The 27,778-nt window shown below is 51.4% G+C and overlaps 2 protein-coding genes across 9 annotated transcripts in view; one reads left to right on the forward strand and one right to left on the reverse strand.

The window, feature by feature from the left end:
• Window positions 1-930: 930 nt before the first annotated feature.
• Window positions 931-7,757, forward strand: GRSF1 (G-rich RNA sequence binding factor 1). The gene is made up of 10 exons (XM_066184737.1): window positions 931-1,243; window positions 1,337-1,481; window positions 2,149-2,304; window positions 2,594-2,734; window positions 3,588-3,717; window positions 5,365-5,525; window positions 5,651-5,778; window positions 6,350-6,485; window positions 6,702-6,785; window positions 7,509-7,757. Exons 1-9 carry the CDS (start codon window positions 1,049-1,051, stop codon window positions 6,758-6,760), a joined length of 1,251 nt encoding a protein of 416 aa, XP_066040834.1. The 5' UTR covers window positions 931-1,048; the 3' UTR covers window positions 6,761-6,785; window positions 7,509-7,757.
• A 95-nt stretch (window positions 7,758-7,852) lies between these two features.
• The window catches only part of RUFY3 (RUN and FYVE domain containing 3), a 33,012-nt gene continuing 13,086 nt past the window's right edge, over window positions 7,853-27,778 (reverse strand). For 3 of the 8 annotated variants that reach the window (XM_066184731.1, XM_066184728.1, XM_066184729.1), the window contains 17 exons: window positions 22,101-22,274; window positions 21,293-21,410; window positions 19,746-19,847; window positions 19,516-19,639; window positions 19,251-19,312; window positions 19,106-19,171; window positions 18,930-18,999; window positions 17,849-17,941; window positions 17,351-17,431; window positions 17,071-17,238; window positions 16,262-16,359; window positions 13,488-13,607; window positions 12,287-12,389; window positions 11,543-11,619; window positions 10,379-10,406; window positions 10,035-10,109; window positions 7,853-9,721 (listed from right to left, as the gene is read on the reverse strand). In XM_066184731.1, the coding sequence (XP_066040828.1) occupies window positions 9,578-9,721; window positions 10,035-10,109; window positions 10,379-10,406; window positions 11,543-11,619; window positions 12,287-12,389; window positions 13,488-13,607; window positions 16,262-16,359; window positions 17,071-17,238; window positions 17,351-17,431; window positions 17,849-17,941; window positions 18,930-18,999; window positions 19,106-19,171; window positions 19,251-19,312; window positions 19,516-19,639; window positions 19,746-19,847; window positions 21,293-21,410; window positions 22,101-22,260 (1,689 nt within the window). In that variant the 5' untranslated portion in view covers window positions 22,261-22,274 and the 3' untranslated portion in view covers window positions 7,853-9,577. Of the gene's footprint in view, window positions 9,722-10,034; window positions 10,110-10,378; window positions 10,407-11,542; window positions 11,620-12,286; window positions 12,390-13,487; window positions 13,628-13,798; window positions 15,917-16,261; window positions 16,360-17,070; window positions 17,239-17,350; window positions 17,432-17,848; window positions 17,942-18,929; window positions 19,000-19,105; window positions 19,172-19,250; window positions 19,313-19,515; window positions 19,640-19,745; window positions 19,848-21,292; window positions 21,411-22,100; window positions 22,275-25,689; window positions 25,744-27,778 lie in introns of those variants that run through there. The other 5 variants (XM_066184732.1, XM_066184730.1, XM_066184733.1 and 2 more) reach the window with 5 other exon arrangements.

Here is a 27,778-nt window from a genome sequence, read left to right on the forward strand (position 1 = left end):
CTTCCCCACATGTGCACTCAGGAGAAGCCGGTGCCAGGTCTTTCCCCCTTACCCCTTCTGGATGCAACGATGACAGCAGGACTGTCTTCCCAGACCACCTGGAAGGGGAATATTCTTCATCAGCAGGTTCAGCCAGTGCTGCCTCTGAGACCTGCAAGCAGGGATGGGAGTGAGGGGGAGAAAACAGTCTCTCTTGGAAAATCAGTCTCCAGGGAAGGGGTGTAAAAGGCTTGTCAGTGATGGTGCCCAACCTAAAACTTTGTATTGCAAGAAGCCCTCTTTGTCTTGGGCTCATACCCACAGCGTGGGCAGCAGGGGAGGGGGAGACTCCTCCCCTCTGCCCTGCTCAGGTGAGATCCCACCTGGAATGCTGCATCCAGCCCTGAGGTCCTCAGCACTGAAAGGACATTGACCTGTTGGAGCAAGTCCAGAGGAGGCCACCAAGGTTATCGGAGGGAGGGAGCACCTCTGCTATGGAGAAAAGCTAGGAGAATTAGGATGTTTTCAGCCTGGAAAAGAAAAGCTTCAGGGTGACCCAACTGCGGCCTTCCAGTGCCTAAGGGGCGCCTGCAAGAAAGATGGAGACTACATACAAGGGCCTGGAGTGACAGGACAAGGGGGAATGGCTTCCCACTGACAGAGGCCAGGGTTAGATGGGACACCGGGAAGAACTTCTTCCCTGTGAGGCCCTGGCACAGGTTGCCCAGAAAACCTGTGGCTGCCCCATCGCCGGAAGTGTTCACGTCCAGGATGGACGGGGCTTGGTGGAACCTGGTTTAGTGGCAGCTGTCCCTGCACATGGCAGGGGGTGGAACGGGATGAACTTTACGTTCCGTCCCAACGCAGGCCCTCCCGTGACAGGAAAAGCCAGCAGTGACGGCCGCGAACGCCGGCCCCGTCCGCAGGAGCCGCAGCGCGGGCACGGCAGCGGACACCCCCGAGCGCCAGGGCAGCCGGCGGTGCCCGGGAAGCGCTTCCCGAGCAGCGCCTGCCGGGAAGAAAGGAAGGAAGGAAGGAAGGTCACAGGGGCGGAGCCGCGATCCCCGGCATGGCCGTGGTCGCCGCTGCCCGCCGCGCTCTGTCCGCGCTGCTGCTGGGCCGGGGCCCGGCGCTGCCGCCCGTGCTGTGCCTGCCCCGGCTCGCCCCGGCCCCGGCCCCGGCCCCGGCCCCGGCCCCGGCCCCGGCCCCGGCCCCGGCCCCGGCCCCGGGCCCGCTCCGCGCCGCCCGCCGCGCATACAGCCAGGTACGGCCGCGCGAACATGGCGGGCACCGACCCCGCGGGAAACCGCCGCCTCCCGCTTCTCAGCCGGCGGCTTTTCTCGTGTGTCCGCGACAGGTCACGGATGCTCCGTCCCACGAGGGTCGCCTTTCCGAGCAGGAGCCCGCCTCACCCAAGGAGGAGAACGACACCGTCTACCTCGTCAGGGCACAAGGATTCCCGTTCTCGTGCACCGAGGAAGATGTCCTTACCTTCTTTGATAGTACGGGTGTTCATTTTCCTGCCTAACTGCTCTGCATGCTGGTATTGAGCCCGTTAGTTCATGACTGCTTAACGGAAGGAAAACTTAGAGGTAGCCGGAGAAAGATGAGGTCTTATTTTTGCTGCAAAATTATTCACAACTGACACTCATAAAGGGAATGATCAACATCCAAACTGCTGGACGCTGATTAGAAGCTCATCCTTATGGTCTCTTAAATTTAATTGGACAAGTCTTTCCCTTCTTAAATCAGTGTCCCCACAGCAAAGGCAATCCAGTTCAAAGTGATGCTCTTACAGGCCGTTATGGCTGGCCCAAACTCCTTTCCTTTTAAGAAACTGAGGATTTTACTAATCAGTTTAAACTGCAGTGTTGTTTTCCGATCCCAGTTCATAGCTTTTACATACCTTTGTAGGGCTGATCCTCCCTCCTGTCATACGATGCTGCATTCTCCCGGGGGCCAGATGCAAGTTTTTAAATTACGTGCCACTTGCTTACAAAGTAAAGCAAGTCAGTTTGAAGTTAGACTTCATGTTAGACGTGCGAATGTTCTACCCTTTGTTCTGCAGTGCTGAGGGGATGAGGCCTGAGCACTGCGGTCAGGACACAGAGATCCCCGTGTCTGATGCAGCCCTGTATGTTCCTGTGTTGTGTGTCCCTTGGTTTCCAGGCTGTAGAATTCGAAACGGTGAGAACGGGATACACTTCCTCTTAAACAGGGATGGGAGGCGCAGGGGGGATGCCTTGATCGAGCTGGAGTCCAAAGCAGACGTCCAGAGAGCCCTGGAAAAGCACCTGAGGTACATGGGCGCACGCTACGTGAAAGGTGGGTTTGGAACAGCGGCAGTGAAACTCCCCAGGGAATGAGGGAATTTAACTCCTCGGTCAGCGAAGAGGCGCAGGGGTGGAACTGAGCAGCAGGTCAGCCAGCGAGGCACCGCTGCTGGGCCAGAATGTCTGAGGCTAGCCAGGGAAAGCAGAGGGGCAGGACACGGAGCGTGGGGTGGGGGAGGAAACAGGATGGAGGGGGGCAAAAGCTGCCTTAGGGGAGTGCCTGCAGAGCGCTGCCTTCCAGCGCCGCGTGGGGAGACGCTCCATGGCCGCGTTCCTTGCAGTTTTTGAAGTCCACGACAGCGATGTGGAGGGCTTGCTGCAGAGCCTGCGGGACGAGACGCAGGCCATGAACGATGGAGTTGTGCTGCTCCGAGGCCTCCCCTTCACCTCCACCGAGGAGGACATTGCAGATTTCTTCTCAGGTAACTCAGCCTGCGCCGTGCTCTTCCTTTACCAGGCATTCACTTCCCTAGGTTGATGCTGGTGTTCCTCAAGGGACGAGGCAAAGCACATGCAGCTTCAAACACCTTCAACACCGCAAGGAGTTGCTGTTCCCCAGAAGTCACACAGGCTTTCTGGGCACCCTGCAGTTTCCCTGCCCCTCTGACCTTGTGCAGCTCTAACCCACAATCGGTACTTTCAGCACTCGGATTTGGGGCCAGGAGAAGCAAAGGAAGGGGACCAGATGTTTGTGATCTGCAGTTGGATTGTTACCAGTGCATAACTTGGCAAACTTGAGAAGGAGGATGGCTTGAGTGATAGCTAAGTCCAGGTGAACGCAATGTGGGTGTTGCCAGCTGTGGCATCAGGATGGGTGGCTCACATATGCCACTTGAATCCTTGTCCCATGCTCAGTGCTGGAGCAGTCCCGGTCCTGGCTCCCCAGGGTAACATTCTACAGCACAAAAACTGAAATTCACTGAATCTCACTTAATTTTAAAAAAATGCAGGAAAAAAATTTGCCATAATAAGAGAAAATTTCAAGAACATTTGTGCTCTGGATCTACTTGTTGTGCAGAACCTGGATTCACTTACTTGAAGTCTCAATTCCTTTTGTAATTAAGCCTTCTGTGAAAACTGCCTTTCAACGAAAAATTGGAGTTTAAAAAACTCCAATTAGGCCAGCATGAGCAGTTGTTTCAGAACTATTTAGCTGCCCAGTTAGCTTGTCAAAAAAATAAAAAAATAAGGAGGGAAAAAAAAAAAAAAGGCTTTCCGAGCTCTCGCACAAGTTTCTGCCACAATCAATGCCTTTTTCTCCCCTGCCATCTCTAGGTTTGAAAATAACAGACATAGCTTTCATTTACCGGGGAGACAGAAGAACCGGAGAAGCTTTCGTGCAGTTTGCGACTCCTGAAATGGCGGCTAAGGCCCTGCTGCGGCACAGGGAATACATGGGAAACAGGTAGGTGCTTCCCTGGAGTTCAGGGGGTAGGTGAGCATGGTGTGAAGCTCCCGGGGGACTTGGAGCTTCCTGCCCGGTGAAACAGCTCATCTCACACTCCAATTACGAGGGGCAGAGGCACCTGCAGCACTCGTAGCTTGGGGCACTTTGGGGACTTTCAGAAAGTCTTCCCAGGTGTTTTCAGGTTTTCCTGAAGACATTCTCATCCCAGTGAAAAGGGGATGGGCCCCTCCAGGGTGTGGAATACTAGACAGATGTGGTCTGCCCGAGGCCTGTGCTTCCTTCAGACGTGTGATTCTGCCAGATTTCCACCAGGTTCCTCGGTGCTTTGGGCAATTTTGGCAGCTGTCCTCCTGCCCTTTAGCCCAGTGCCCGGCACAGCTGGCGCTTCCTCTCAAGGAGAGCCTGTTTAAAGCACAGCTGACCTGGCTCGAGTCCATTCCCAGCAGGAACTGCTGGCCAGCACCGCACCATCTCCCACTTCTTTGGTGACCACATCCCCTTTGGGGATCACACCATTTGATTCCAGAGCACTGAGCCCACACGCTTACTTCACAGGAGCCTCTTTCCTCTCAAACAGAAGCGCCACATCTGCACAGCTTTTAAACCCCTCCAGAGCTGTGCTCAGAAAAGAAAACCCAAGCAACCAAGGCTGCTTTTCCCTGCTAAGTTTTCTGACTTCAATAATCTGTAAAACTTTATCTGCACCCCACATGATAAAAGAATTTTCCAAACCTTACCTCTCCTCCTGCACACCAACCTCCTTCCTTTTATTTCCTTTCTTCGTGTTCCCAGGCTGCATTTCCTTGTGTTTGTCAACCTCCCTGCTCATAGTAAAAGCAAACAGCTGCTCCACAGGCAGAATTCGATGAATGAATGAATGAATGAATTAAATTAAAAGGACCCCTCTCCTCTTGAGTAAAGCTTAATTCCAAATCTACTGTTTATTTTTTTTTTTTGTCAGAACATGAGCTGACCTGACTCATCCATCTGGCTCAGACACCTCCATTTCCATGTGATTAGCCAAGAAATGGAGGGATTTTCAAAACTGCTGGCAGCTTGCTCCCATTCTTTCTTCCTGGTTTTATCCAGAAGTGGCCTCCAGCAGTGGCCAGTGCTGAGTGGGGACTCGGGGCAGCTGTGCTGTCAGCTCTGTCAGCCTCTACACGGGGTTACTCCCCTTACCCTGGCTGCTCCCTTCAGGAAGGGCGGAAGGCCCCCTCCCTTGGATGTCCGTATTTCCTTTGCATCACACTGTTCCTTCAGTGCTCTGGAAATTGCCTGATTTCACAGGGCTAGTGAAATCCCATCAATTTCATAGGCATACGGAAAATCTTAGGGCTCCACTGAAGTACTTCCTGTGACCCTGTGCATCTTGTTGGTCTGCCTGTTCCAGGGCCTGTTTTGGGGTTGGGTAGGGTGTTAGATTTGGGGTTTGTAGAAACCGGTGCAGTTCGCAGAAGCGCAGCGAGGGGGAAACAGCCTCAAAGAGAACCAGTGAAATGAATTAATTCTTCAGTGCCCTGGCCCTGGCAGGGCTCTCACCCCCAGAACCTGAGCAGAGCCAAGGCAGGACGTAGCTGGAAGGTGCTTTCTCCAAGCCCCGAGTGCTGGGTGTGCCATGTGCTCTTTCCCTTTGGGCTCCAGGTACATAGAAGTGTACGTGAGCAGAAAGCACCAGATGCAAAGGCACATGCCCTACGGCAAGCAGGTGATGGCCTACTCCAAAGTGAGAAGAGAGTATGAATCCATCTCTGAAGACAGGGGCTGCAGAGACACACGGGGGTCCTACGCCGAAGGAGAAATCGGTGAGTCCCTCCCCGTCGCGAGTGCTCCTCAAGGCCCCTGTGTGTCACCCCACGGGCCCACGGCTTCCACCTGAGGGAGGGGGGCACTGCAAGCACAAGTGATGTTTTTTCCCTCCACTCCACAGAGTTGTGCAGGCAAGGAACAGAAAGCTCCAGGAACGTTTTAGAGTCTGGGAACGCCTCACCACCACCACAGCACTCTGTCCGCATGAGGGGTTTTCCTCTCCAAGCCAGTGCCCAGGACATAATAAATGTGAGTAACAGGCTACGGATGGAGCGTGGGTTCTCTCACTAGCCATGCAAACCCTCAGTTAATTGTTACAGCTGCAGGAATTGCGGGCTTTGAATTAATTAGTGTCTGTTAGTTCTCAGTGCTGTGTGGCTTTGGAGCGCTGTGGCCTCAGGCACAGCAGGGATCTGCTTCTCTCCGTGAATAGGAAGGAAGTAAGGCTTGCTGGGATGTGTTAATACCCATCAGTAGGCTTGAGGAGCCATTGAGAATCTAAAGCAAGATTTCAGAGTAGCTGACTGCACAGAAGCTTTAACGGTGTACATGGAGCTGCACTGATGTGTACAGATGGCGAGTGCTGTGTGAGGGTTTTTGTTCCTGGCAGGAGTTTCTATGCCAGGAGCTCGCAGGGGGTGGGACAGGTGACTGGGGAGGGCCTCAGCTTCACCCAGATGGATCAGGGAGCCTTTTGCTGCTCAGGAGCTCAGATCCCCCCCATGGACTGGCAGGTTTTGGGAATAAGAGCATTGAGTTTCTGGGGAATGGGGTGCAATGTTGTTTATTCTTTCTCACCAAACTCTGTCCTGCTTTTCAGTTTTTTGCTCCGCTGAGGCCCACAAGGATCTTGGTGGAATATAACTCCCATGGAGATGCCACAGGAGAGGCAGATGTACACTTTGAGAGCCACGAGGACGCAGTCGCAGCGATGGCCAAGGAGGGGTCACAGATGGGTAAGTCAAAAAAAAAAGAGGGGATCCTGCAGCCCCGGGACTGAGACCTCAGGGGCTTTGGCACAGCCCATCCAGCTACTGTTGCACCCTGTGCGGAGAGATCACTTGAGTGCAGCTCTCCAAGTTGTGATGTGCCGTGGGCTTTGCAGAGAAAGAAACCAAACCACCCTGCAACACATGCATCTGACCTCGGCCCGCCTCTCTTCCGTTCCCCAGAGCGCTGTGCCATTGAGTTGTTCCTGAACGAACATCCAAAGGGAAAGGACGACTGCTAGTGGCAGTGGCACGGGTGCAGGTTTGGTAAGCACATGCCATCTCTGTCCTTCCTGCTCTCCTTGTGTGCCCCAGGCTCACAATCCATGGTATTCCAACCAGCCCAAAGGGTAAAACATAGAGGGGATGTCCATAGGTGTCCAGCCTGGAGCCCACAGGTGCCATTCCTGCAGCACAGAGACAGCATGGAAAGCTCTGATGGGGTTATGTTCCCTGGCAAGGAGAGGAAACGTGGCTAAACATTTCCCATAGATGTGGCTTCACAGGAACTGGTCTTTGGATGGGTTGGGGTTTGCTGTGGCCGTGAAAGATGGTGGACAGCTTGTTCCATGAATTCCCCTCAGAAAGGGGGGGTGGTGGTCACCACTCCCCAAGCCCTGGTCCCTGCAGCGGGGAGGGCAGCCCAGCCATCCTGGGTTTGTAATCCAGGCCAGGGATAAGTCCTTGGAGCAGGTCCAGGATGTGCAGCCTGACCTCTTACCTGCATCTCACACTTCTCTCCCTTCTGTTGGTGCCTGTGCTGGGGGAATTAAACACCCCCACCCCGTGTGCCTGTGCTGCAGCCCCACCTGAGAGCATGTCCCACCTGGAGTCTGTGACATTCTACTATTGCCAAACTGTACTACTTAATTCTCTAATAGAGGATTAACTGGGAATAAACTGCAGTGGGCACTGAAGAAAAAAAGGAAAACAGTAAGCCACAGTGAGGGAGGGAGTGATTTTTATCTTTCCTCTTCTCCTTGTTTTTAGGCCAAGCACACACATTCCGTGGTGTGAGCATGAAGATCAGGTCCAAGAGTCACCAGTCATCAAGGAGGACAAGCTAAGATTAGTTCAGGCATGTTTAAGAGCTTATAATAAATGTGATGGTCTGTGTGGAGTTGCAGCAGCAGCAGTGGGAACGGCCAAGGCTGCAGGGTGGAGCAGTCCTGGGCTCCAGATGCATCAGGCTGCATTAATAAAACACCAGGATTGCCATTTAACACCAGGGTGATCTAAGCCCTCACACTGTTGCTCTGAATCCTTTCACACCTCCAGCCCAAGAGGAATGGGAGGGAAAGACAACTCAGGAGGCAGGATATGGAAGATGAAGGTTTTTTGTTTTTTTCTTTTTTTATTGTGTGGAACAAAAGTAACATCAGGAAACTTGAACCCCCCATTCCCAAGGTGCAGGTGTGAGCCGACCCTGGCATCACACCGAGTACCTGAGCACCGAGGGAGCTGACACCAGCACGGTCCTGCTCCCGCCTTCCAAAAGGCCACTCCCATGGCAGCGCTGTGCTCCGGAGGGGCTCAGCCACCTCCCTGCTCCATGGAGTTGAATCCTGCATTTCCAGTTCAACGCTCCCTCTGCACTGCCTGGGTCTCGTTTTCTCCTTGGGGCGTGAGTCACGCTGGGCTTGGGTGCAGGAGTTGACACTCTTGGATGTGTACAGTACGTACTCAAAACTACCGACACTGAATTCAGTGTTTCCTCCAGCCACCTCCAGTGTCTCACCCCTTCAGAGAACTCAAGAATTCACCTGAATTCCAGGCTTTTGGTATTCCAACACTGTTCACAGCTCCCGCCATACTTTAGGGGATAACCAGCAAAGAAATGGGTCAGGCAGCTGCCCTGGGGGGCAAAAGAGCAGAGCAGTGTAGAAGTTGGGTGGCTGAACGTGCCGAGTCCTGAAAGGATCTAGGAGAGATGATTCCTGGTACAAAGCAGTACCAACCATGTCAGAACCTCAGCTCCAAGAGGCTTTTTCACATGCTTCCAGCCAATCCAATGACTAGAAAATCCCCTCCAAAGAATTAACCACTACCCCCTAACAACATGTGCACAAACCCCAGTGCATTTGTCACGCCAGTGCATCCCTTTTCTATGAACTACAGGACATTCTGTGGTCTCAGAGACTGCAGGAGGTGCCAGTAGGAAAAGGAGTAAACACTCCCGTGGCATGAGCAAGCCACCACTGCTTTTTGGACTAAGGAAATTCCTTGAGTGAACAGCAACTAAGAAAATGACGTGGCACGAACCATGAAACCTCTCTGAACTGCATGTGCAACTAGAATTTCTAACAGGTGAGAAGTGTTCCCATTTAGTTTCGATCCAACGAAGAGGGAAATGCCAGGTTGGTCGTAACGCCGTTTCCATGTGCTCAAGGTGGAGAGGTGGATCCAAGTGGCCCTAAACCTCTGTCTGATGGAGATTGGGCCCAGCCCCTCGAGCACAGAGGGGGAACAGAACATTCACAGCTTGGTTTGGGGTGCCCCTGGGCAGAGCCCTGAGCCAAGGAAACGCAGGGAGGGTGTGTTCGCTGGCGGCCCACCTGCCCTGCTCGCACCATCGCCCGGGGTTCCCAGGATGAGCCAGCCTGTGCAGGGCAAACGGAAAAGGGGAAATGGGATTTCAAGTGCAGCCAGACTTGAGGAATACCAGCGCTCCTGTTGGGTTTTGGAGAGCCTTTGCTCAGCAGCAGCAGCAGCAGCAGCAGCCACCCACACCACACACGTGAGGGTGAGAACACTCCCAGCTTCCACATGCGGACAACAGCTCTGGTTTGGCAGGGGCTCCCAGAGTCCCCAGACTGCTCAGGCACACCCTGAGGCTGCCCCATGTGACATTCCCAATGCAGTTCTCCACAGCACAGGCTGATTCTGGAACGGGGAAGGGCTCAGGCTGTTGTTTTAGTAACAGGAGATTCTGAACACCAAGAGGCTGCTTTGCATCCAACCTCCAAAGCACATGGGCAAGCGTCTCCACATTCCCCCGAACAACTCCAGAAACACCGTCAGCTGCAACTCTCGTTTGTCACCTCTGTGCCACCTGTTCCCTACAAGGGGCTGCTGGAATACTGCTGGATGAGCCGCTGGTGGCAGGGGTTGCAGACGCGCTCAGGGTTGATGCTGGACGGGAGGGGCAGCTCGTGCACGGAGCAGGCTTCACAGAAGGTGCCCCCACAGTTCTTGCAGATGTTCTGAAGTGCAGGAAAAGGGACAGGGAAGTCAAGGGGAGGTTCGGGTCTTGGCAGATCAACTCGGGGAAAAACAAACACTGAGCTGAAGAAGGGAGGAAGCTGCTAAGGGGGAGGAAAGCCAAACCACTGAACAGAGCAGAGCAGGGAACCATCGCCCCATCAGCATTTAACTAAGTTCTACTGAGGGCAGAGGGGCCTGCAAGGGCTCATTTCTTGGGACAAGTCACCAGCAGGAATCCGTGATTCCACAGCAAAAAGCAGAGGGAACTCAGTCACCTGGGGTGGGAGATGCCAGTTCCAGTCCAGGCCTTACCTTTCTTTGGCTCCGGCTGTCCTCCTCCTGGCAGAGCTGGCACATCTCGGCGTGTCCAGGCCCCGACAGCTGCTCCTAAAGCCCAAGCCAAAAGCAAGATTCTGCTTTACACGGCTCCTGTGGCAGAGCTCAGCAGCAACGAGGGGGGAGCTCAACAGAGTTTTCACTGGGAACAAGCTGACAGCAGCAGGAATTCCCAGTGGACAAGACAGCACAAGGCACCCCAGTGGCACTCTGGGGGTCTGGCTATGCTTTGCCAGGCACACAGAGGAGAAGGAGAGCAGATTTTGATCCAGCTGATTTACAGGAAAAGAGCAAAACCACCAAGAAGGAGAATCACCCACCTGCTCCTCCTGCCTGCCGCTGGGTGACCTACAAAGGAACAACAGCGTCACTGGGAGCAGGCCTCCCACCACCAGAGCCTTTAAATAAAACACCTGTGCTCTCAGGGAATTCCCTCATGCTGTTTTTAAAACCCTCCCCAGATTTCTGAGTAGCACTCCTAGTTCAATGGGAAGAGCAGAAGAAAGAAAATTCCACAAGGCCTTCAGGAGAGCCGAAGAGAGGGAGCATGAACATAGAAAAGACAGTTTGAAACTGGCTTTAAACGCAGAAATTGATCCCTACCCCTGCTGTGAAAACCCCTGCAGCAATAAAGTACCACAAGGCCTGTAAATCATAACCTTGACCCTTACCTGCTTAAACACTTCAGGTGAAACAGGGAAAAAAAAAAGTGTCTTAGGCCTGGAAGGTTTTTTAGTATGTGGCCAAGCAGATTTGAACTGCTTTATGCTATTTTTTTGAGGATATTTTCCTGATTAACTCATTGATTAACTCGATGGAGAGTACCTCTCACGTGGCACTTGAGACACTGCAGCAGAGCCCTGACAGTCAGAGCACTTCCAATGAGCTGCTCCATCCCTGAGCCAAAGCCTCAGCACTGAGCTGTGCCCAGGGGCTTTGAAAACACCTTTTTAACTCCTAAAGCCAAATACTTACATCCTGCGACAAGAATCCCCCTCTGTAATAACTGAGCCTGGAAACAAGTGACCTGAACCACAGTTTTACACAGCCATCTTCTTAGAATTTCACTTGAAGCTCCCCAGCAGCTTCTCTTTAGGAGGTCCAAACACGCTTCCCCTTTCCCTCACCAAAGATACTTTGGACGTGAGTTCCAAAGGTCTTGCGTTTGGCTTACCAAGGATTCTTGAGTCAGAAAAATTAATAAACATCAGATTTAGATAGAAAAAAAAAAATTCAAAGGTTAATGGGCAGAGACACAGAGCTTTTCCCATCTGAAAGCACTGATGGCAAGCAACAGAGCCTCCTCCTTCCCTTTGAGAGCTATGGAGAAGCGGCAGGGAACTCAACAAAGGGCATGAGGCTGGAAATCCTCCTTAAAAAGCCAAGTTGCGCTATTCCAAACCCCCTGGTGGTACAGAAACTGGAGAAGTGAAAGCAGCACTTGGGAAAGGAGGGGCAGAGGTGGGATTTGTTTCCTTCCTTACCTGTGTGGCGGGACACTGTTCTCTCTCAGCGGCTGCTTCAGTTTAGCGTTTTCTTCCTGCATTTTGAGCTTCCCGTCCTGCCAAAAGGAAACACTCACCCATCAGTGGCAAACTCCAGTTTCCCTCCTGCCGCATTTCAAGGGGAGAGCTGCCACTGCTATTCTGGGATGCAGCTCCTCCTCGGCACAGAGGGGTATCTGGGTCCCAGTTTCCCCTGGGAGCAGCTCTCGGTGCTTTCCCTCTGCTGTGAGCAGAGGGGACTGTGCCTCTCGGGAGGCAGGCAGGGCTCCCGTGACCTCCTGTTACCAGAACCAGCACAGTCACCCGTTCTTATTTGCAGAGCAGAGGTGGAGAACGAGGATGGGCTGAAGAGGTTTTGCAAAAGCTGACCAGAGACAAACTTTCCCAGCCAGCAGAGAATCCTCCCCTTCTCCCTGAGGGTCACAGCTGAGCCGTGAGGCCTAAAGCACTTCCCTGAACTGGTGTAATATTGGTCAAAAAAGACACAACTGCACCATTCAGGCAGACCAGGGAGAAACAAGGAAGTGCAGAAGCCATCTCTGTTGCTGCACAGTTCTCATTGCAACTCAAACTGCCTGTTCAGAGCGTACAAAAATCTTCCCCAAGCTCCTCTGGTTGTGGCACGTGAACAACAACCATTTACTGCCCGGGAAAGCTCAGTAAAAGCAAACAAGGCAAGGGAAACTGTACCTCAAACCCGAGCCAAAACCCAAGTCACGTTACCTGTCTGAGCCAATTCTTTGGGCCTTTTTTGCTTTCTTGGCTGCGCTGGTGACTGTGAGACCATCTGTCTCTTTCCCGCCTTAGCTCCAGTTCTAGGTGGCTCCTGGAATACCAGGCGGAATTGTGAATAAAGGATGGTTTGGGGACACTTGGCATTGACAACTGACAAACTGTCTGACCCTTTCTTCACACCCCTAACTCAAGAGCTAAAACTGCCTCTTGGAGCCCAAAGTTGTCTCGCAGTGTGCTCAGCCACGATGTGTCAGTATGAAAAATCTACGAGTCCTTCATCTAATTCTGGCACAATTTAGCATCCAACTGATGCAAAACCAGACCCGTTTGCCTGTGTCCTCCTGAGCTCACCCATGCACACCCAGGACCTCGCACCAATTGCTGACCAAAGCCATCTTCTGGTTGTCAGAGCAGCACTTTGGAAAAGGAAACAAAAAGCTGGGCCAGGAAGGGAGGAAGGGACAAAAACCTCCATGCATCCAGCAATGCTCTCACAGAATTCATCACCAGTGACCTTGCAACAAGCCACGGATACGTCAAGGCTGCAGGAGACACTCTTCTCTTTTAAGGAAAGAGATTTGTCTGTGTCCCTGACACTGCTCAAGTGATGAGGCTGCAGGGGAAAATGTGACGGCTTTTGTCAAGGTCTCCGTTTGGTTTCCACCAAAACCAAGAGCAGTTTCCAAAGGGGAAAAAATCCACATCACAGTAGTGTGTGTCAGGTAAGAGAACCAAAATCACGGCCCTTGCTCTCGCCCCCTCAGTGCTTGCTCCAGGCAGAGACTTGGCAGCTCAATCCCCACCCGGGAGCAGCAAGTTGTTAATGCTGGCTTTGGATTCCCAATTATCACAGAATCACAGCAGGTTTGAGTTGGAAAGGACCTTCCAGACTATCCTGTTCCACCCCGTGCTGGAACACCTTCCACTGGATCAGACCAAGCTCTGTCCAACCTGCCCTTGAACACCCCCAGGGACTGAGCATCCGCAACTATTCTGGGCAGCCCGTGCCAGTGTCCAAGTGCTGCTGTTACCAAGGGTTTCCTCCCTGGAGTTACAGCTCGTGGCATCTAATGCATGACTTGCCTCACTCCCTCTCCATCCCCTGCTCCCCTCTGCCATCACCCTGCCTGCTCTCCCCTAGACACAGCAACCACAGCCCCGAAAACAGGTTGGAAAAGTGTCTCTTCACCGCTGCCTGGAGAGCTCTTCCACTTCCAGCTGGAGGCTGTTGATTTTGTCCCCAAACTCCTGCTTGAAGAGCCGGTTGTCCTGCTGGGCCAGCTGCCGGTCCTTCTCTGCCTGTCGCAATCTGGATTTGAGCCACATGAACTTGTGATAAAAAACAAAAGCCATGGTGGGGAGGAAGACCGAGTTTAACCAACAAATAAAAAACCCAGTGAAAAGGTAAAGCCAAAGAAAAACGAGAGGATGGTAAAAACGATGGAAAGGAGGAAAAGAGTTCGAAGCAAAGCAAAATGTAGGTGAACCAGGCAGAAACTCTCGTTTTCAATAGTTTTTATTCTATCACTACAGTTTACAGCCATTAGATGAGAAACAGAAAACATCACTTTTGTCCAGATTCGAAGCAAACCTCAAGTACACAGAATTTTGGGTCCAACTGGAGTTTAATGTACGTTACATTTCAGCTTTGCACAGGTAACTGGAACTTGCAACATAGGCTGTAGCTACTCTATTGAGAATTAGTGCATGTTCCTGGTCTCTCCCTTGGATGGACACTTCGGGTCAAGCCCCAGGCATTAGTACACCATCACATTCCCACTCGGGGCCTGACATCAGAAGCAGCCAGATCCTTAAATCGATGTGATTTCAGCACAAATCTCACCATCCAACCCCCTGTTCCTACAGCAGAACTGTGCTAAGGGGCAGGGGGGCCTGCTATCCTAACCAGCTGTCCACACACCTTGATCAAAGCTTCCACCTTTCCCTTAGGATTCTTTTTTTTTTCTCCAGGGAGTTAGGATGAGTTTCTAGTAAGGGGTTACTGAGGGGGGAGTTTATAGGTTCAAGCATGCGGCTCAGGCATGGCAGGGAGGTTCCCAGCAGGGCTGCGCCGGGAGCCCGGGGAACAAGCCCCACGGTGGCCCACGCTCACATCCGCAGGGACCGGGCTGAGCCCCGTGCATTTGTAAACACCCCGAGGGGTTCCCTCCTCTGCTGGTCACATTTGCCACCCACTGCCCCAAGGAGCACCGTCCCACGGGCCAAAGGGAGAACTGGCATCAAAGAACTACTACAGACGTCTCACCGGAGCAAAAAAACCCTTATTCGACACAGAAACTCCCCAAATCCGACCTTCCAAAAAGGAAAAAGAAATCTTGAGGAGCACTTATAAACCTAAAGCCTGCGAGAGGCCAGCACAGGGACTTCAGTGATCAGAGAATGTTAGTTTATAACAGTTCAAGCTACAGCTACTTCAGATTTTTGCACCAGGGTGTTAAACTGGCCGTTATTTTTCCTATTGAGAGGCATTTCCAAGCTTTAGCTCTTGTTCCGTTAGCAAATTCCGTTTGTTTTGAGCAAGGCAAACTCAGAAGAAAATGCAAGAAGTGTAAAAGGCAACTCTTCAGCCACCAACTACTCGGACAAGAAAAGGGCAAGGACCAAATTTCCATCTCCACTCCCCGCTGCTGCACACTGAGTTCCTTCTCCTTTCTTTTTTTTCTTTTTTTTTTTTTTTTAAATGTGTTTTTGTTTCCTTTAAACACAGATCAGATTATTTTTTATAAAACCGGTAACTTCCCTTTCTGGGAAGGGGAGAGACCTCCCAAAACACCTCTCCTCCACTTCCTTGGGTCAGGAAGGACCACAGGGTACGTCTGGAGGGATTCCTGGCAGAGGTAGAAGCAATGCAGAGAGAAGGAGGTTTCCACTGAACTTGCCACTCTATCTTGTTACTCTAAGACACCTACAGCTACTAATTCCGGACACATGAAGTTTAAAGGAATAAGGGTAAGTCCCCACCCTCCCCCCAGGTCCCTAAGGCAGAATCCAGGCAGGCTGGTTACGAGAGGGCCGGTCTTCCCGGTGACGGGCCGGCGTCGCGCCCGCTCGGCTCGGACTCGGGGCTGAACCCACAGAACAGGAGAGAACGGGGAACGGCTTGGGGTACGCACACAACTACTGTCAACAACTTCCAGGGATGCATTTCTCGTCTACTTCACAAAAGGGCAATACAGAAAAGGAGCTGACTGTCCCGAGCTGGCCGCGGTCCCGGCTGAGCCGCGCGGGCGCCGAGGGCGACGGCAGCGGCTGGGCACGGCCACCTCGCCCGCTCCTGACGCCTTCCCGGGTGCTTAGTGGCCAGCTCGTTGGTACTTGGACACGGTTTAAATGGTAGGGGTGGGGATTTTTATAGCCGACTAAATCTTGGCAGAAAAACTCACTGATTTGAAAAACTCGGCAAACTCCAAATCAACTTTAGGTGACAATTAACTTTTTAACAGTTGCTTTTAGCAATTCTCAAGTTCTCCCCTCATAAATGAGTTCTGATGTCAGAGCTGTGAGGTGGCCAGACATAAAAACGTCTAATGATGCTTCTGGATCAGTTTGTTTGCTGCGCTATTTAAGGTTTTTGCCTGTTTCACCAAATCCTTTTCACTGTATAAGTAAGTCAGAACGAGGATGGTGAGAAAACGGAAAAAATAAGAACAGCAAGAGAAAAAGAACACGTGAATTAGCTGAGTAGGTATCGTGAAACATTTTCAAACACAAACTTGTTTTGTAACACCACCCTGTTTACTACGAACCGTCCCCAACAGAAACCCTAAAATGAAAGCATCCAGTGGAGTGCCATGCGCCAATAATTAACCAGGCCCCAGAGGTGCTGCTCACTCTGCTCCCCCCCGGCAGAGCACTGGGACTCTCCCCTGGTCCATTCTGGATCTGTCGGACACTGCACTAAGGGACACACCAGTGGATCGCGGTTCAGGTTTCCTGTTTTACCTTTGTTCCAGCTGTTTGATGGTGGCGGCCATCTGATTTGTTTTCTCTTCCAAGCGGCTGTTTATTTCACTCTTCTGTTTCACTCCCATGTCTGAACTCTGGGAAGAGGAGCAGCGGGGATTTGCGTAAGGAGCAGTAAATCCCAAATAAACCCCCATCAATCATTTGACTCGTGAAACGACAGGGCAGAAGGCAAAGAGGCAGGAAAAGGCGCTGGAAAAGCAAGTGCCAGGTCAGTATTGCGAGGACAAATGTCTCGCCGTAGAGGACCCCACAACAGGGCAATGCCACCATCCACCAAGCTTGCTAGATACGGAAAATGCATGACGCAGTGCCTGCTGATGTTCAACATCTTGATATAATTCAGCTGCTTTGAACAAAGCCATTGGCTCAAGGAGAGCAAAAGCAACTCCTTCCTGCTGTCAAGTTGATTTTAGGCTCTATTCTGAGTATCGTGCTGCTCTTTGGAGAGTCTGCTTGTGTCACCACACAGGAGTTACGCCAGGGGCCCTCCACACCAGACTGTGCTGGAACACAAGCTCCCACAGCTCTTTTCCCACCACAAAACCACGCAAGATGCTTTCCCCTGTCTCACACGCAAATTTCTGGACCACGATGGATTTTTGTTCAGAGGAAATTGCATTTGCCTTTACCCTCCACCACGTCCCAGTGGTCTCACAGCAGGACAGGAGTGTGCTGCACAGCCTGTGACCCTTCCACACCCAGCATCTTTCCAACAGACAGGAGAAATAAATGCACAGCAGCTCCCACTTTCATCTGGAATTCCCTGCATTGCCTTAGCTCCCTACCTGCAGCTTGAAGGACAGTTCATGCTTTAGAGCCCTGAGATCATCCAGCTGCTGTCTGAGTGCCACCAGCGCATCCTGCTTTTCACAGACATCCTTCTCCAGCATCTTCATGGCCAGCTCCATCTCCTGCCGCATCCCAATCTGCGCCTCCAGCTCCTTCTCCACATCCTGGAACACACGGAGCCCTCAGCATTTCCAGGAGCTCCCCTCATGACCCAGGGGGTAACCCACCCTTCCCTTCTGCCCACACTGTCCCTACCCCGAGCCCCCCGCTCCTCACCAGGCGCAGCTGGGTCTCCTCCTTCAGCTGCTTCCGTGCCTCAGTCAGCGCCTGCCCGTCAGCAGTTCTGTCTTTGGTGGCCTGAGGTAACAGACACAGCTCACTTGGCACTGGGTACTGCCAGCCCTCACTTGGCCTCCTATCGGCTTTTCCCCAACACTTGGAATTTTGCAACAATTCGGGACAAACCAGCACACCTCCAACGTCCTGATTTTCCTGCCCCCATGCCCCAGAGTAGGCCCCCCTCCCTCCTGTCCCCTGACGCCTTGCCCAGCGAGCAGTAAGCTGTGGGAGCTCCCGGCTCCATCCCTACGGCCAGGCGGGATTCCCTGCGGCCAGGCCCATCTGTTCCCTCTGCACAGGGCCCACCTGCCGCTCCTCTAATCCACCGTGGCATTTGTGCGAGACACACAAGGAAATAAGCTCTGCTCCGAACAAGGCGCTCGGGCTGGGCCTGCCCCGGCGCTCAGCAATCACCCGCACACAGAACGCACCAACCTTACGACTGGACTCCAGGATGTAGGAGCTTTCTTCCTTAACCCGCTCCATCTCTTCCTGCAGCGTAATGATCCTGTTGTTGGCAACTGCAAGCTGGGAACAAAAACACAACAGTAACGCACCAAAAACATACTTCACTGGTTTTTTTTCCTTCTCTCTTGACTCCACCAGATGAGGAAGATTTGGCTGGAAACAGAGGACGAGCAGCACACAGCACCCTTAGGGATGGGACACCTGGCTCAGGGATTTCCAGGGATGACAGCACTGCAGACCAACAGATTAATGTAAGTGTATGGTCAAAGGCAAAAGGAACTTCAGAAACTCCTTTTGGCTTTGGAACTCACACCTCACGGATGGCTCACGCACAGGAGCAGCTCAGAGACATTCCAAGGGATCAGCCACGCTATCGCGTGACAAACCCAAACAGACCTCCCGGATGCAAGTGCAGGTGCTTGGCAGAGCTCAGGCCCGACACACACACAGCTGTGACGTGTGACACAGCCCGTCACCTACCCCCCACCTGGCACAGCACGTGTGCTATCACCGCAGCCTCACTCTGCACACCCTGCAGGCTTCCCTGGGCAACTTCGTGACCAAACCCCAGAAACACTGCAGTCACCACTGCAATTCATCTCCTGGTTCCAGGCCACTGTGCAGGAAATTCACCCAAAGCCACTCGTTCCATCAGGGAAGACCTCCTGCCACCCATCTGCCAGGGGACTGACCCCAACACATTTTATGGCACTTAGACCATCAGTACTGAGCTGCAGACCCACGTTAAAACACAGACTGCACCTATGCCTCACGTACCCACTGCTTCTCCTGCTCAGGCTGGACATCTCACTTAAAATGACATGCTTTCCATTACTTTTCGCAAATTTACACAAACATCCAGTTGATTCTCCAGCTTGTGATCTGGAGCGACAGCCAGTGAAATTCCTTGGCAGGTCAGCTATTCCAGTTCCATCATTGGACACCCCTCATCCTGCACACCAGACATCTGAAAGGAACCCCTCCCTCCGTGGTTAATCCCCTAACTCCCCAAGGCCAAAGCATCCCAGTGGTTTTCCATGACGCTTACCTCCTCGGTCAGCTTTGTGTTGGATTTCTCCAAGGCATCCACCTTGGCCTGCAAGTTGTTTACTGTAGCACTGTTGAAGAGAAAAAAAACCCTCCAGTAATTCCTTGACTCTTTTTAAAATCCTGATTTGTCTTTTCTTCCACAAGACAATGAAGAGCCACCAGAACACGTTTTACCTTAGATGTCTATTGAGTTCTTCTACATAGTTCTTCTGGTCCAAAATAGCAGTTATCTGACCATCTCTGGAAAAAAGAAACACGGCAGCCTGGAACACGTGAATTCCAAAGAGGGGAGCAGCAGGACAACTGTGCGTGCACCTACCCCTCACTGCCTTTCGTGCTGTTCCCGTCCTTCAAATACATGGAGAAATCGATAACTCCGACCTGGAGAAGAAGAGAATTGCATTTTGCATTAAACACTTGGTTTGTAAGCCCAACCCACTGTTGCCAGGTGTGGAAGTTTAGAGTCAGAACATCAGCACCTGCAGTACTTCAGTAAGGGCTCATTACATCAGTAAGCTATGCAAAACTAATGAGTTTTCCAGTTTGAATGAGCAGAACAAACCCATTAACTGAATACCCAGTACCTGGGAGTCCAGGTCCTCTCCCTTCATGCAGAAGTTGGCATCGATGACATTCAGACCTACGAGGAGGCCAGCAATGATGGCACCTTCCTCTTCCATCATCAGTGCATTGGGCTCGTAAAATTCACTGCGGGACGCAGGGCAAGAGATACAGAGGAGTGAGATGAGAAGGATGATCAAGACCTTACAAGGCAGCAGAAATGAACCTGACTGAGAATGAGTCCAGCACTCACCTGAGAAGATCCTTTCTGTTAATCAAGGCTTTCATGTACTCTGAAAGTTTCTTCTGCATCAGAGCCAGGCGAAGCCAAGCTCTTCCTCTGCCCACAGGTGTCCTGCAAAGGCCAGAAACAAACATTTCCAGACACCCTGCAAGGCACAGACACCAACAGCCCTAATAACCCCACCCCAGCTCAAGTTTCTGCACTTCCAAGATAGAGCTGGCACCGGTGCAAAGATACACCAGGTATGTAAGCACGAATTGGTCCACACCGATTAAGCCATCACTGTCTCCTCACTCGTGATGTTTTTGTTGCCATACTACAAAGATTTCCCTGGCTTTATCCCTGCTAGATGCTGCCAGACAGATTAGCTGCTCCAGCTCATCGCCTTCTGAGTCACAACCAGTTCTGCCTAGGTCACAGGAACACGCACAAACCAGCCCAGCTGCCCAACGCCACTCCTTGGGGTGGCTCGGGCTGGATAGGAATCTGGCCAGACAGCTCACTAACACCAACTCAGTTCTGCTCTCCCTCCTCAGGTGCTTGGCTCCTGAATGCCCTCACAGGATGCCATGGGCTCTAGTGCCAGTCCTTCCCCTCTTTTCTGGCGGCCATCGGGAGCACGTCGCTCTAACACACGGACCTGGATGTCTGAGCTCACCTGGCAGCAGCGGCCCAAGGAAGCCACGGCCAGTACTGCCCACTCCTGACTCACTAACAGGACCTGGCACTTCCAAAGGGCCACTGCGAACACAAGGTTTAGAAACGCAATCTAGAACTGCTCCTTACTTCCGCTCGTTTCCTGTTACGGCAGCAAGAGGCACGAGGAGCCCTGGCACTGCACTGGTCCTGTCAGCTGCTGCAGGAGTCCTGCACAGATCTCCAGGAAAAGCACCTGTCCGTACGTACATCACTAAATGCTAACCCAAAAGCAATTTACTGAATTTATCCACCTGTTCTTTCAGCAAAGGTGACACCATCCTTAGTCCTGATGCTCACACAAAAGCTTCCTTACCCATGTTTTTCTGTTCCAAGCTAAAAGCTTCTTACAGTTTCTCCAACATGAAATAGGCAAGCCTGAACGTGATGTCTGAAACTCCTACAGAACTTTAAAAGTAATAATGCCTCCTGTGGCTTTTCGCCTCCCCTCTTTAACACAAACTACTATTTTCTCTAGCTTGCTGCCTAAGCTTTCCTCTCACATACACTCTACCTGAAATTATTTAAAAGAAGAATTACCTACACCAGCCTCAAAACTATTTAAACTGTTATAACCTTCCTGTTAATTTCCCCCCTCTTGAGTCTGACTTCGTGCTCAATAAAGGCTGTTGCCATGCCTGAGGCACATGCAGTAAAGGCACTGCTGCCCCTAAGAATATATCCTGTGCTCTCCTGCTGCAGATCCTTGATGCAGAGGAAGAGAGCAACGATCCATTTTTATCTGCAGAAGGTGACAGGTGTACTCCTGAAGGCTCTGTTTGCCCTTCCTTCTCTTCTTCAGGACCCTTCTCACAACAAAACCCATATTATGTACTCATGCAATAAAAGAATGTACTTACTTCAGCCCTGGGAGATCCTTAACACTTGCTGTAATCTCTGCAGCCTCAGGAACAAGTTTTTCTACTAGTTCCAGAGGTCCCCAAAATGACTTATTTTGCCCAAGAAAAGTCTTTTTGGCTAAAAAACAAAAAGGAAATAAAAAAACCAGCCCATTAGACCCGTGCTGACACAACACATTCTCAAACAAGTGAACTAATTAGCCAAACGCTGCCAGAATGGTCCCTGCTGCTGGGCAGGCACTTGGTACCCTGGAATCTCAGGACAGTTTGGGTGGGAAGGGCCCTAAAGACCAGCCGTTTCCACGCCCCTCTGGTTCCCATCTCCAGCTACTACCACGCAAGGGCAGCACCTAAATGACAGTCCGGACTTGGCTATTTGAGCCGTGACTCAGGATTTCACAGTCAAACACATGCTCTGCTTTAAAAGCAGCTTCGAGCCACGAGCTGCACACAGCCCAAAGCCCCCGTTTAGACAGAGCTACTGAGAAAGGAGCTCCAGGGCTGCAGCTCCTCTTCCAGCAAGGGGATGCATTCCTAAAGCACAAGGACAGGCAGAAAAAGGAATCACGAGCTTGGCCAAAAGCCAATTTAATCCCCAATCGCTGAGTTATACCCGGGACAACTGAACTGCTGTTTCAAACGTGGCAAGCACCTGCAACGCCTCAACTTCCCCATCCCCAGCAGGTTTTTGTGCCTTCCTTTGGCCTGCCCAGTCCACTGCGACCGCAGTGACCGTGCTCAGCCTCTCCTGGGTCTCACGCAGGCTGCAGAGCTCTGTTTTTACCCCCCTGTGCCCTGGCTGAGCTACCTTTGAGGCCGTGCTTGAGGCAGTGCTCCATCACCACGAAGAACTGCTGCAGGGGGGCGTAGTCCGAGTCCAGCGTGCGGCCCAGGTTCAGCGCGGACTCGATCAGCCCCTTGATGCTCAGCTTGGCCATGTTCATCAGGTTCATGCGTTCGTTAGCCATGAGGTAATTCGGGTCTGCAACAAAGGGAGGGAAATGCTGGTGAGCAACAAAAGCTGGTTTTACTGTAGCAAACACTCCACCTTGCTCTTTGTCCCCCCCCAGCTTTGAAGGCATTTTTGGGGCAGCGAGTTTCACAGGAGGCACTCTGCAGGCCTTTTGTGGAGAAAAATCAACACCAACTAGCAGTTTAGGGCCAAAGCCCCGATGGCAGGGGAACAGACAAAGTATCATACTGAGGGTGCCTCAACACTTGAAACGGCTACAGGAGCTCCCTATTTTCAAGAAGGACATTTGGAGCCTGGTGCTCATCCTGCGCTTCGCACCTTGACGACGTGTCTCTGGCCGTCACGGCCATCACTTGCTCCAACTCACACCCCCAGCTACAAACCAGCAAGAGTCCTCCACTTGCGGTTTGTTCTGTCTGAAGATCACCTTGGACTCCCTCAAACCTAATCCAGCAACACGTGTCTCTATCCCAACTTGCGTCTCAAGACTACTTTTTTGAGGTTAGCTGTAACATGGAGCCAACTTCCACTTCTGTCTCTTGGTTTTAACACTGACACTGGTTTATGCACCCATGAGGACCTGATCTTCATGCCTCCTGACAGGCCATATTAAATCCCCAAACTCACAGATCTCCCAGGATTATATTCTTCCCCTACCACCTTATAAATTTCCAGACCTTTTGACCTGCTACTCATACCCAAGTTTTGAGCTCCAGTTCTTGGCTGCAGGCAGTTTCATCCCTGTACGGCCCTTTCATCCAGGGCTGCTGCCAACAGCCACGGACCCTGGAACCAAGCTGCCGCCTCCACGAGTGAATCAACTACTCCTGGCAGCAGAGACCTGGCCAGAGGACACCTCAGACTACAGAGCTAAGCAAGGGGCACCCTGTCAGCACCCACCAGCCAGAAAGAGAGCCAAGAGCACAGCTAATACACCCACACCCCAGTGCACCTCACTGTGGGCTGGGAAAAATCCAGCACAGGGAGAGGGAAGAGCTGGGGCAGCGCCAGCATCCAAACCCGATACCACAGCTCCCAAAAGCAGCTTAGGACAGAGCTTCTCTCATTCCCCTTCTTCTTCAGAGTGAAGCAGCACCAGAAGTCTCCTTCTCTAAATTTATCTCCATAGTCTAGAGAACTTCCAAGTACTCATTTAGGAGTGCAGTGCTCAGAGCAGCACCGGACTGCAGAGAGACTCAACTCCGTGAGGCGTTTTTATTGCCCTCCAGGACTACTGCTGCCTGAAGGTGAAGGGTCTGCCTGATCTGGAGGTACCCTGAGCACGTGACCTGCTCTGGATTCCCAATGCCTTTTACGACCTGCAGGGTCCAACAGTCACCGTGACCGGGAACGCAGACTCAGGCAAAAGCCGGGCACAGTACTGCCAGCGCACAGAGACCTCCTCCTCCTCCTTCTCCTCCTCTGTCATCACATTTCCCAACTGGCCAAGGCCGCTGATCTGACGGGTAGCAAGGCATCCACAGTGACTCTGCTTGGGTGGCAAAGCAGCCCCTAACGCAGAATTAAAGGAATTGTACAAGAGAGCATCAAAGAAAATGCTCCTTCGGCCATGGTTACTGGCTAACTTCAACAGAAAAATATTTTCACCACATCACACTAATCCAAGGCTTCCTCTTCCTTAGCCTGCTCTGAGCAACTGGGCTCTGCACGTGCATTTTATCCAAGATTCTCATCTTGCAAACCAAGGGAGACTATATATAGCTTATATAGTGTGAAACTGGATAAAATCCCTAAGGCTTATCCCAAAACTTAAATGCTAAGTAATTGTTACTCTTGCTCTACGTACTGCACCACACACACCTTTAAGGAAGGCTGACTTTTCCACAGTAAAACTGTCAGGCTGGCTATAAGCTGGGACAAGTGTGATCCTGCTGTGGACCTGGCACGCTCCATCTGAGCTGGTCCCTTCTCCAACTTCCTTCTGCCTCTAACTGCAAAACCTCTGCCTGGGCTTTCCTACACAGCCCACATCACAAACCTTAAAAAGTAAACCCCCAGCCCTTAAACTGTGCATTTCCACAGGGGCTGGGTTTCAAATGAAGGAATCAAACTCTCAGGACATTTTTTTGTTTAAATATCGCAGCTCCTTACAGAGCAGACACGTTTCCTAACCAGCTGCTTCCGTGAAGATGTTTCCAAAAGCATTCGAGAATCCTGTAATTGGTTTAACAGGTACAATCTGTACCCAGGAACCTGAAAGTTAAGAGAGAGTCAATGCAATACAGGATCTCAAAGGGTTAAGCTGTGACTGGTCTTGGCACTTCTCAATTGGTGACAGCAAGTTTTATCACTCCTCACTTTTACTCTAAAACGAGGAAGAAGCAACTAAAATGAAGCTAAAGCTTGGATCAAAGGCAGGGAACGATGAGACACTGGGGAAGTGAACAAACCCACTGAGAGCAATGCCAATTCGTTAGCATTTCATCAAGGTTCTCCACCTTACATCAAGAATACCAAACCTGAAATTTGGCACGGCTGCTTCCACGTGGCAGAGAAACACCTCTGACCTGACAAAATAAATGCGTCACAACCTACACAATGTTTTATGAAAGAAAAGACGTCTCAAGCCCCTCTTTTTCCTTCAAGCCTGCCTGGGTGAATGCCCTTCTCTGGGTAGCAGCACGGGCTGTTGGGCCAGAAGAGAAGGGCATTGCCTGGGGCTGAGGAGGCTGCGGGCAGCAGCCAGGCACAGAACCAGCGCAGCAGTTACAGTCAGCATCATCGTGGAAGATGAGCAGCAAGGACCAGCGTGCTCAGTGCACGAGAACATCAGCCTTTAGTGCTGCAAACACCTGAATCCCAAGCAGGAGCAGTCGCGCTTAATATCAAAGTACCAATTTGCTTGACCACTGCTACATCAGAGATTCAACTACTTCATATTTGCATCCTTTTTAAAAATCAAGAAAGAAGCACTATAAATAAGTTTCTCATTTAGTACTTCATGAGTTCTAACAAAAATCTGCAATACAAGTTTTAGAACCATTTTTTTTTTTTTTGCCAAGCCTTGGCAATTACTTCCAGAAAATCAGAAGTCTCTAGACAGAAATACTGCAGAAAAATCTGAAGCTTCGGGGTGATTTCCGAAATACTTTTTTAAATTCAGCTTCCATATGTTGCTCCAATCTTTTAAGCTGTGCTTCTGCCAGGCTCAGGAAACTACTGCCTCTGAAAGCATTTAGGAGAAGGCAAATAGCCCTTGCTGATTCACTTCTTCTACCTCCAAGTCAAAATAGTAAAAAAAACCAAACATTTATTTCAGCAACACCGAGAAAATGCAAGAAAGCCACAGCTACTGGCACTGGAAAGGAGAAGTAACTGCGTTTTGCACTCAGGCTCAAAGTAATAGTGCAGAAGCCAACGATTAGCACAAACAAGAGCTGTGAGATGTGGGTGTGGAACGCACCTTCGGAATCATCGCGCAATTGCTCCACCACATCTGTCAAATCCTCCCAAGAGTCTTTGCAAACAGCAAAAGGAAAGGAAAAGAAAGAAAAACGTCATGCAAGCCGTGATCTAAAGGAAAGATTCAAAATCAAGGTGTGAGAAAAGCATAACTGAAAGGGAGATTTGCATCATACAAGACTTAATTCATAGTGGCAAGAGATCTGCAAGTCAAAAAAGGTTCATTAGTCTGCACAAAGCAATAGAGCAAAGCATTTTTCTCCCAGAGTCAGACCAGGGCAGGCTTTAGTAAAGCTGCAGAAGCTTTGTTTCTGCATTAACACAAGCAACATTTTTGTAAAGCACGTCCTAAAAAGAAAAGCAACAAAAGCATTACTTGATCTGTAAGACAAAAACACTGAACTCGTGGTATTTCTGCCGTGTCAGCTTTTGCTTCAATCTCCTCACATCCAGCCCCAAGAAGAGCTGCTGGCGGGCAAACAGCCACACGTGGGAAGCAGGTACATTCAGGGAAAACACAAACTGAGGGCATTTTAAAGGCCCAACAGAGCTTAAACTGTGTTATGAGCCTCACCCCAGACCCCACAGAGATGACGCAGCTGAGCCCCACACGGGTCACAGGCTGATGATGGTCCCCTAAGGACTCAGTCAGGGAAGCACCTCTCTCCTTGGCAGGACGAGGGAGGTATCCCGGGAGAGGAGCAGCCAGGACAAGGAGAACTGGTTCCAGCACACCCACTGAGTCCCTGTTCCAAACCCAGTGAGCCAAGCCAGACAAGCACGCCGGACCCTGGGCGCTTTTCACTCCCTGCTTACGCACCCGCACTCGGCAGAACGTCCAAAGCACGGCGAAGGCTCCGTCCCCCTTCCCGAGCCAACTGTGCCGAAGCCCCGAGCAAAGTCCGGAGGCTGCCGGGCCCTCCTCCCTCCCACACGCACAGCCTCCGGCCCCGGGAGCCAGCCCTGCCCGGCAAACTGCCCCAACACGGCTGGAGCGACAGCCGGGAGCCCCAGTGGCCCTTCAGCTCACGCGGGTGCTGCAGCACCTGCCCCGCAGGCCCCCGCCCTGCACAGCGATCCTTCTTAACCCTCTTCCTCCGAACCACAGGCTTTCACCAGCGCTCCCCTGGGACTGGGCGACACGGACTCTCCCTGGAGGAAATCCCCGTGGTACCAAGGACAAATCCCTGGTGACGCTCTCCCCGGCATACAACGCTGATGGCTTCTGGTCTCTCCTCACAGGTGCTGCGGCTTTCCCAGGGCCAGGAGACTGAATCTCACTGCGGTGGACGGAGCTGTCTGTGATGCTTCCCGGGACCCTGCGGCACAAACGGGACTCTGGGACTCAGATCCAGACGCTGCTCATCCCAGAATCCCTACCTGCACACACCACCACTGCAAGGTCTTTCATCTAATACTGAGGGGTTGGATTTTTTTTTTTTTCTTTTTCCTAACACAAAGCATAAATAAGGAAGAACATATAGCCAAAACCAGTACCTGGGTAACAGGGACAGAGGGAACTGTCAGGCTCCATTTCATCTCTCTCATTTATTTTTAACCCTTAGCAAGTAACCCACATAAAGCTCCCAGAGAAACATTCAGAGGAGTCACAAATATTTTCCTCTCTTCTATCCCTACAAGCCACAATCCCATATTCCTACTAGCAGGAACTGCATGAATTTAAACCGGTACTGTGGCATTTGCATAGATTCAGAGGCAAAATCCCACACTTAATTAGCACTTTCTTTCCTATTTTCACTCATTCTCCATGCATCCAGTTGCACTTTGCATGGAGTTCATGTCTTCTTTTACCTTGTACATCTTCCCACTTGTCTGGAAATTCCACCACCAAGCAACAGTGGGGAAAAACATCTTCCCACAGAAGAATCACAGACACCTGAAACTCTATGGTTTCCATGCTCCTTATGGGGTGTGAAAAATTCAATACTTTTAAATATGATGGGAATCATTTAACTCCGTATGAACGAAGTTTAGAAAACAGGACGACCAAGGCTTTTAAGTCTCCATAACACGATTAACTCATTCCAATCAGATTCCCAGGAAGATTAGTATTATGGAACTGAATATCC

The sequence above is a fragment of the Chamaea fasciata genome, unplaced genomic scaffold, assembly GCF_029207755.1.
Source record: "Chamaea fasciata isolate MVZ Bird 193981 ecotype frontalis unplaced genomic scaffold, bChaFas1.0.hap1 SCAF_6, whole genome shotgun sequence".
In the NCBI taxonomy this organism is placed as follows: Eukaryota; Metazoa; Chordata; class Aves; order Passeriformes; family Sylviidae; genus Chamaea; species Chamaea fasciata.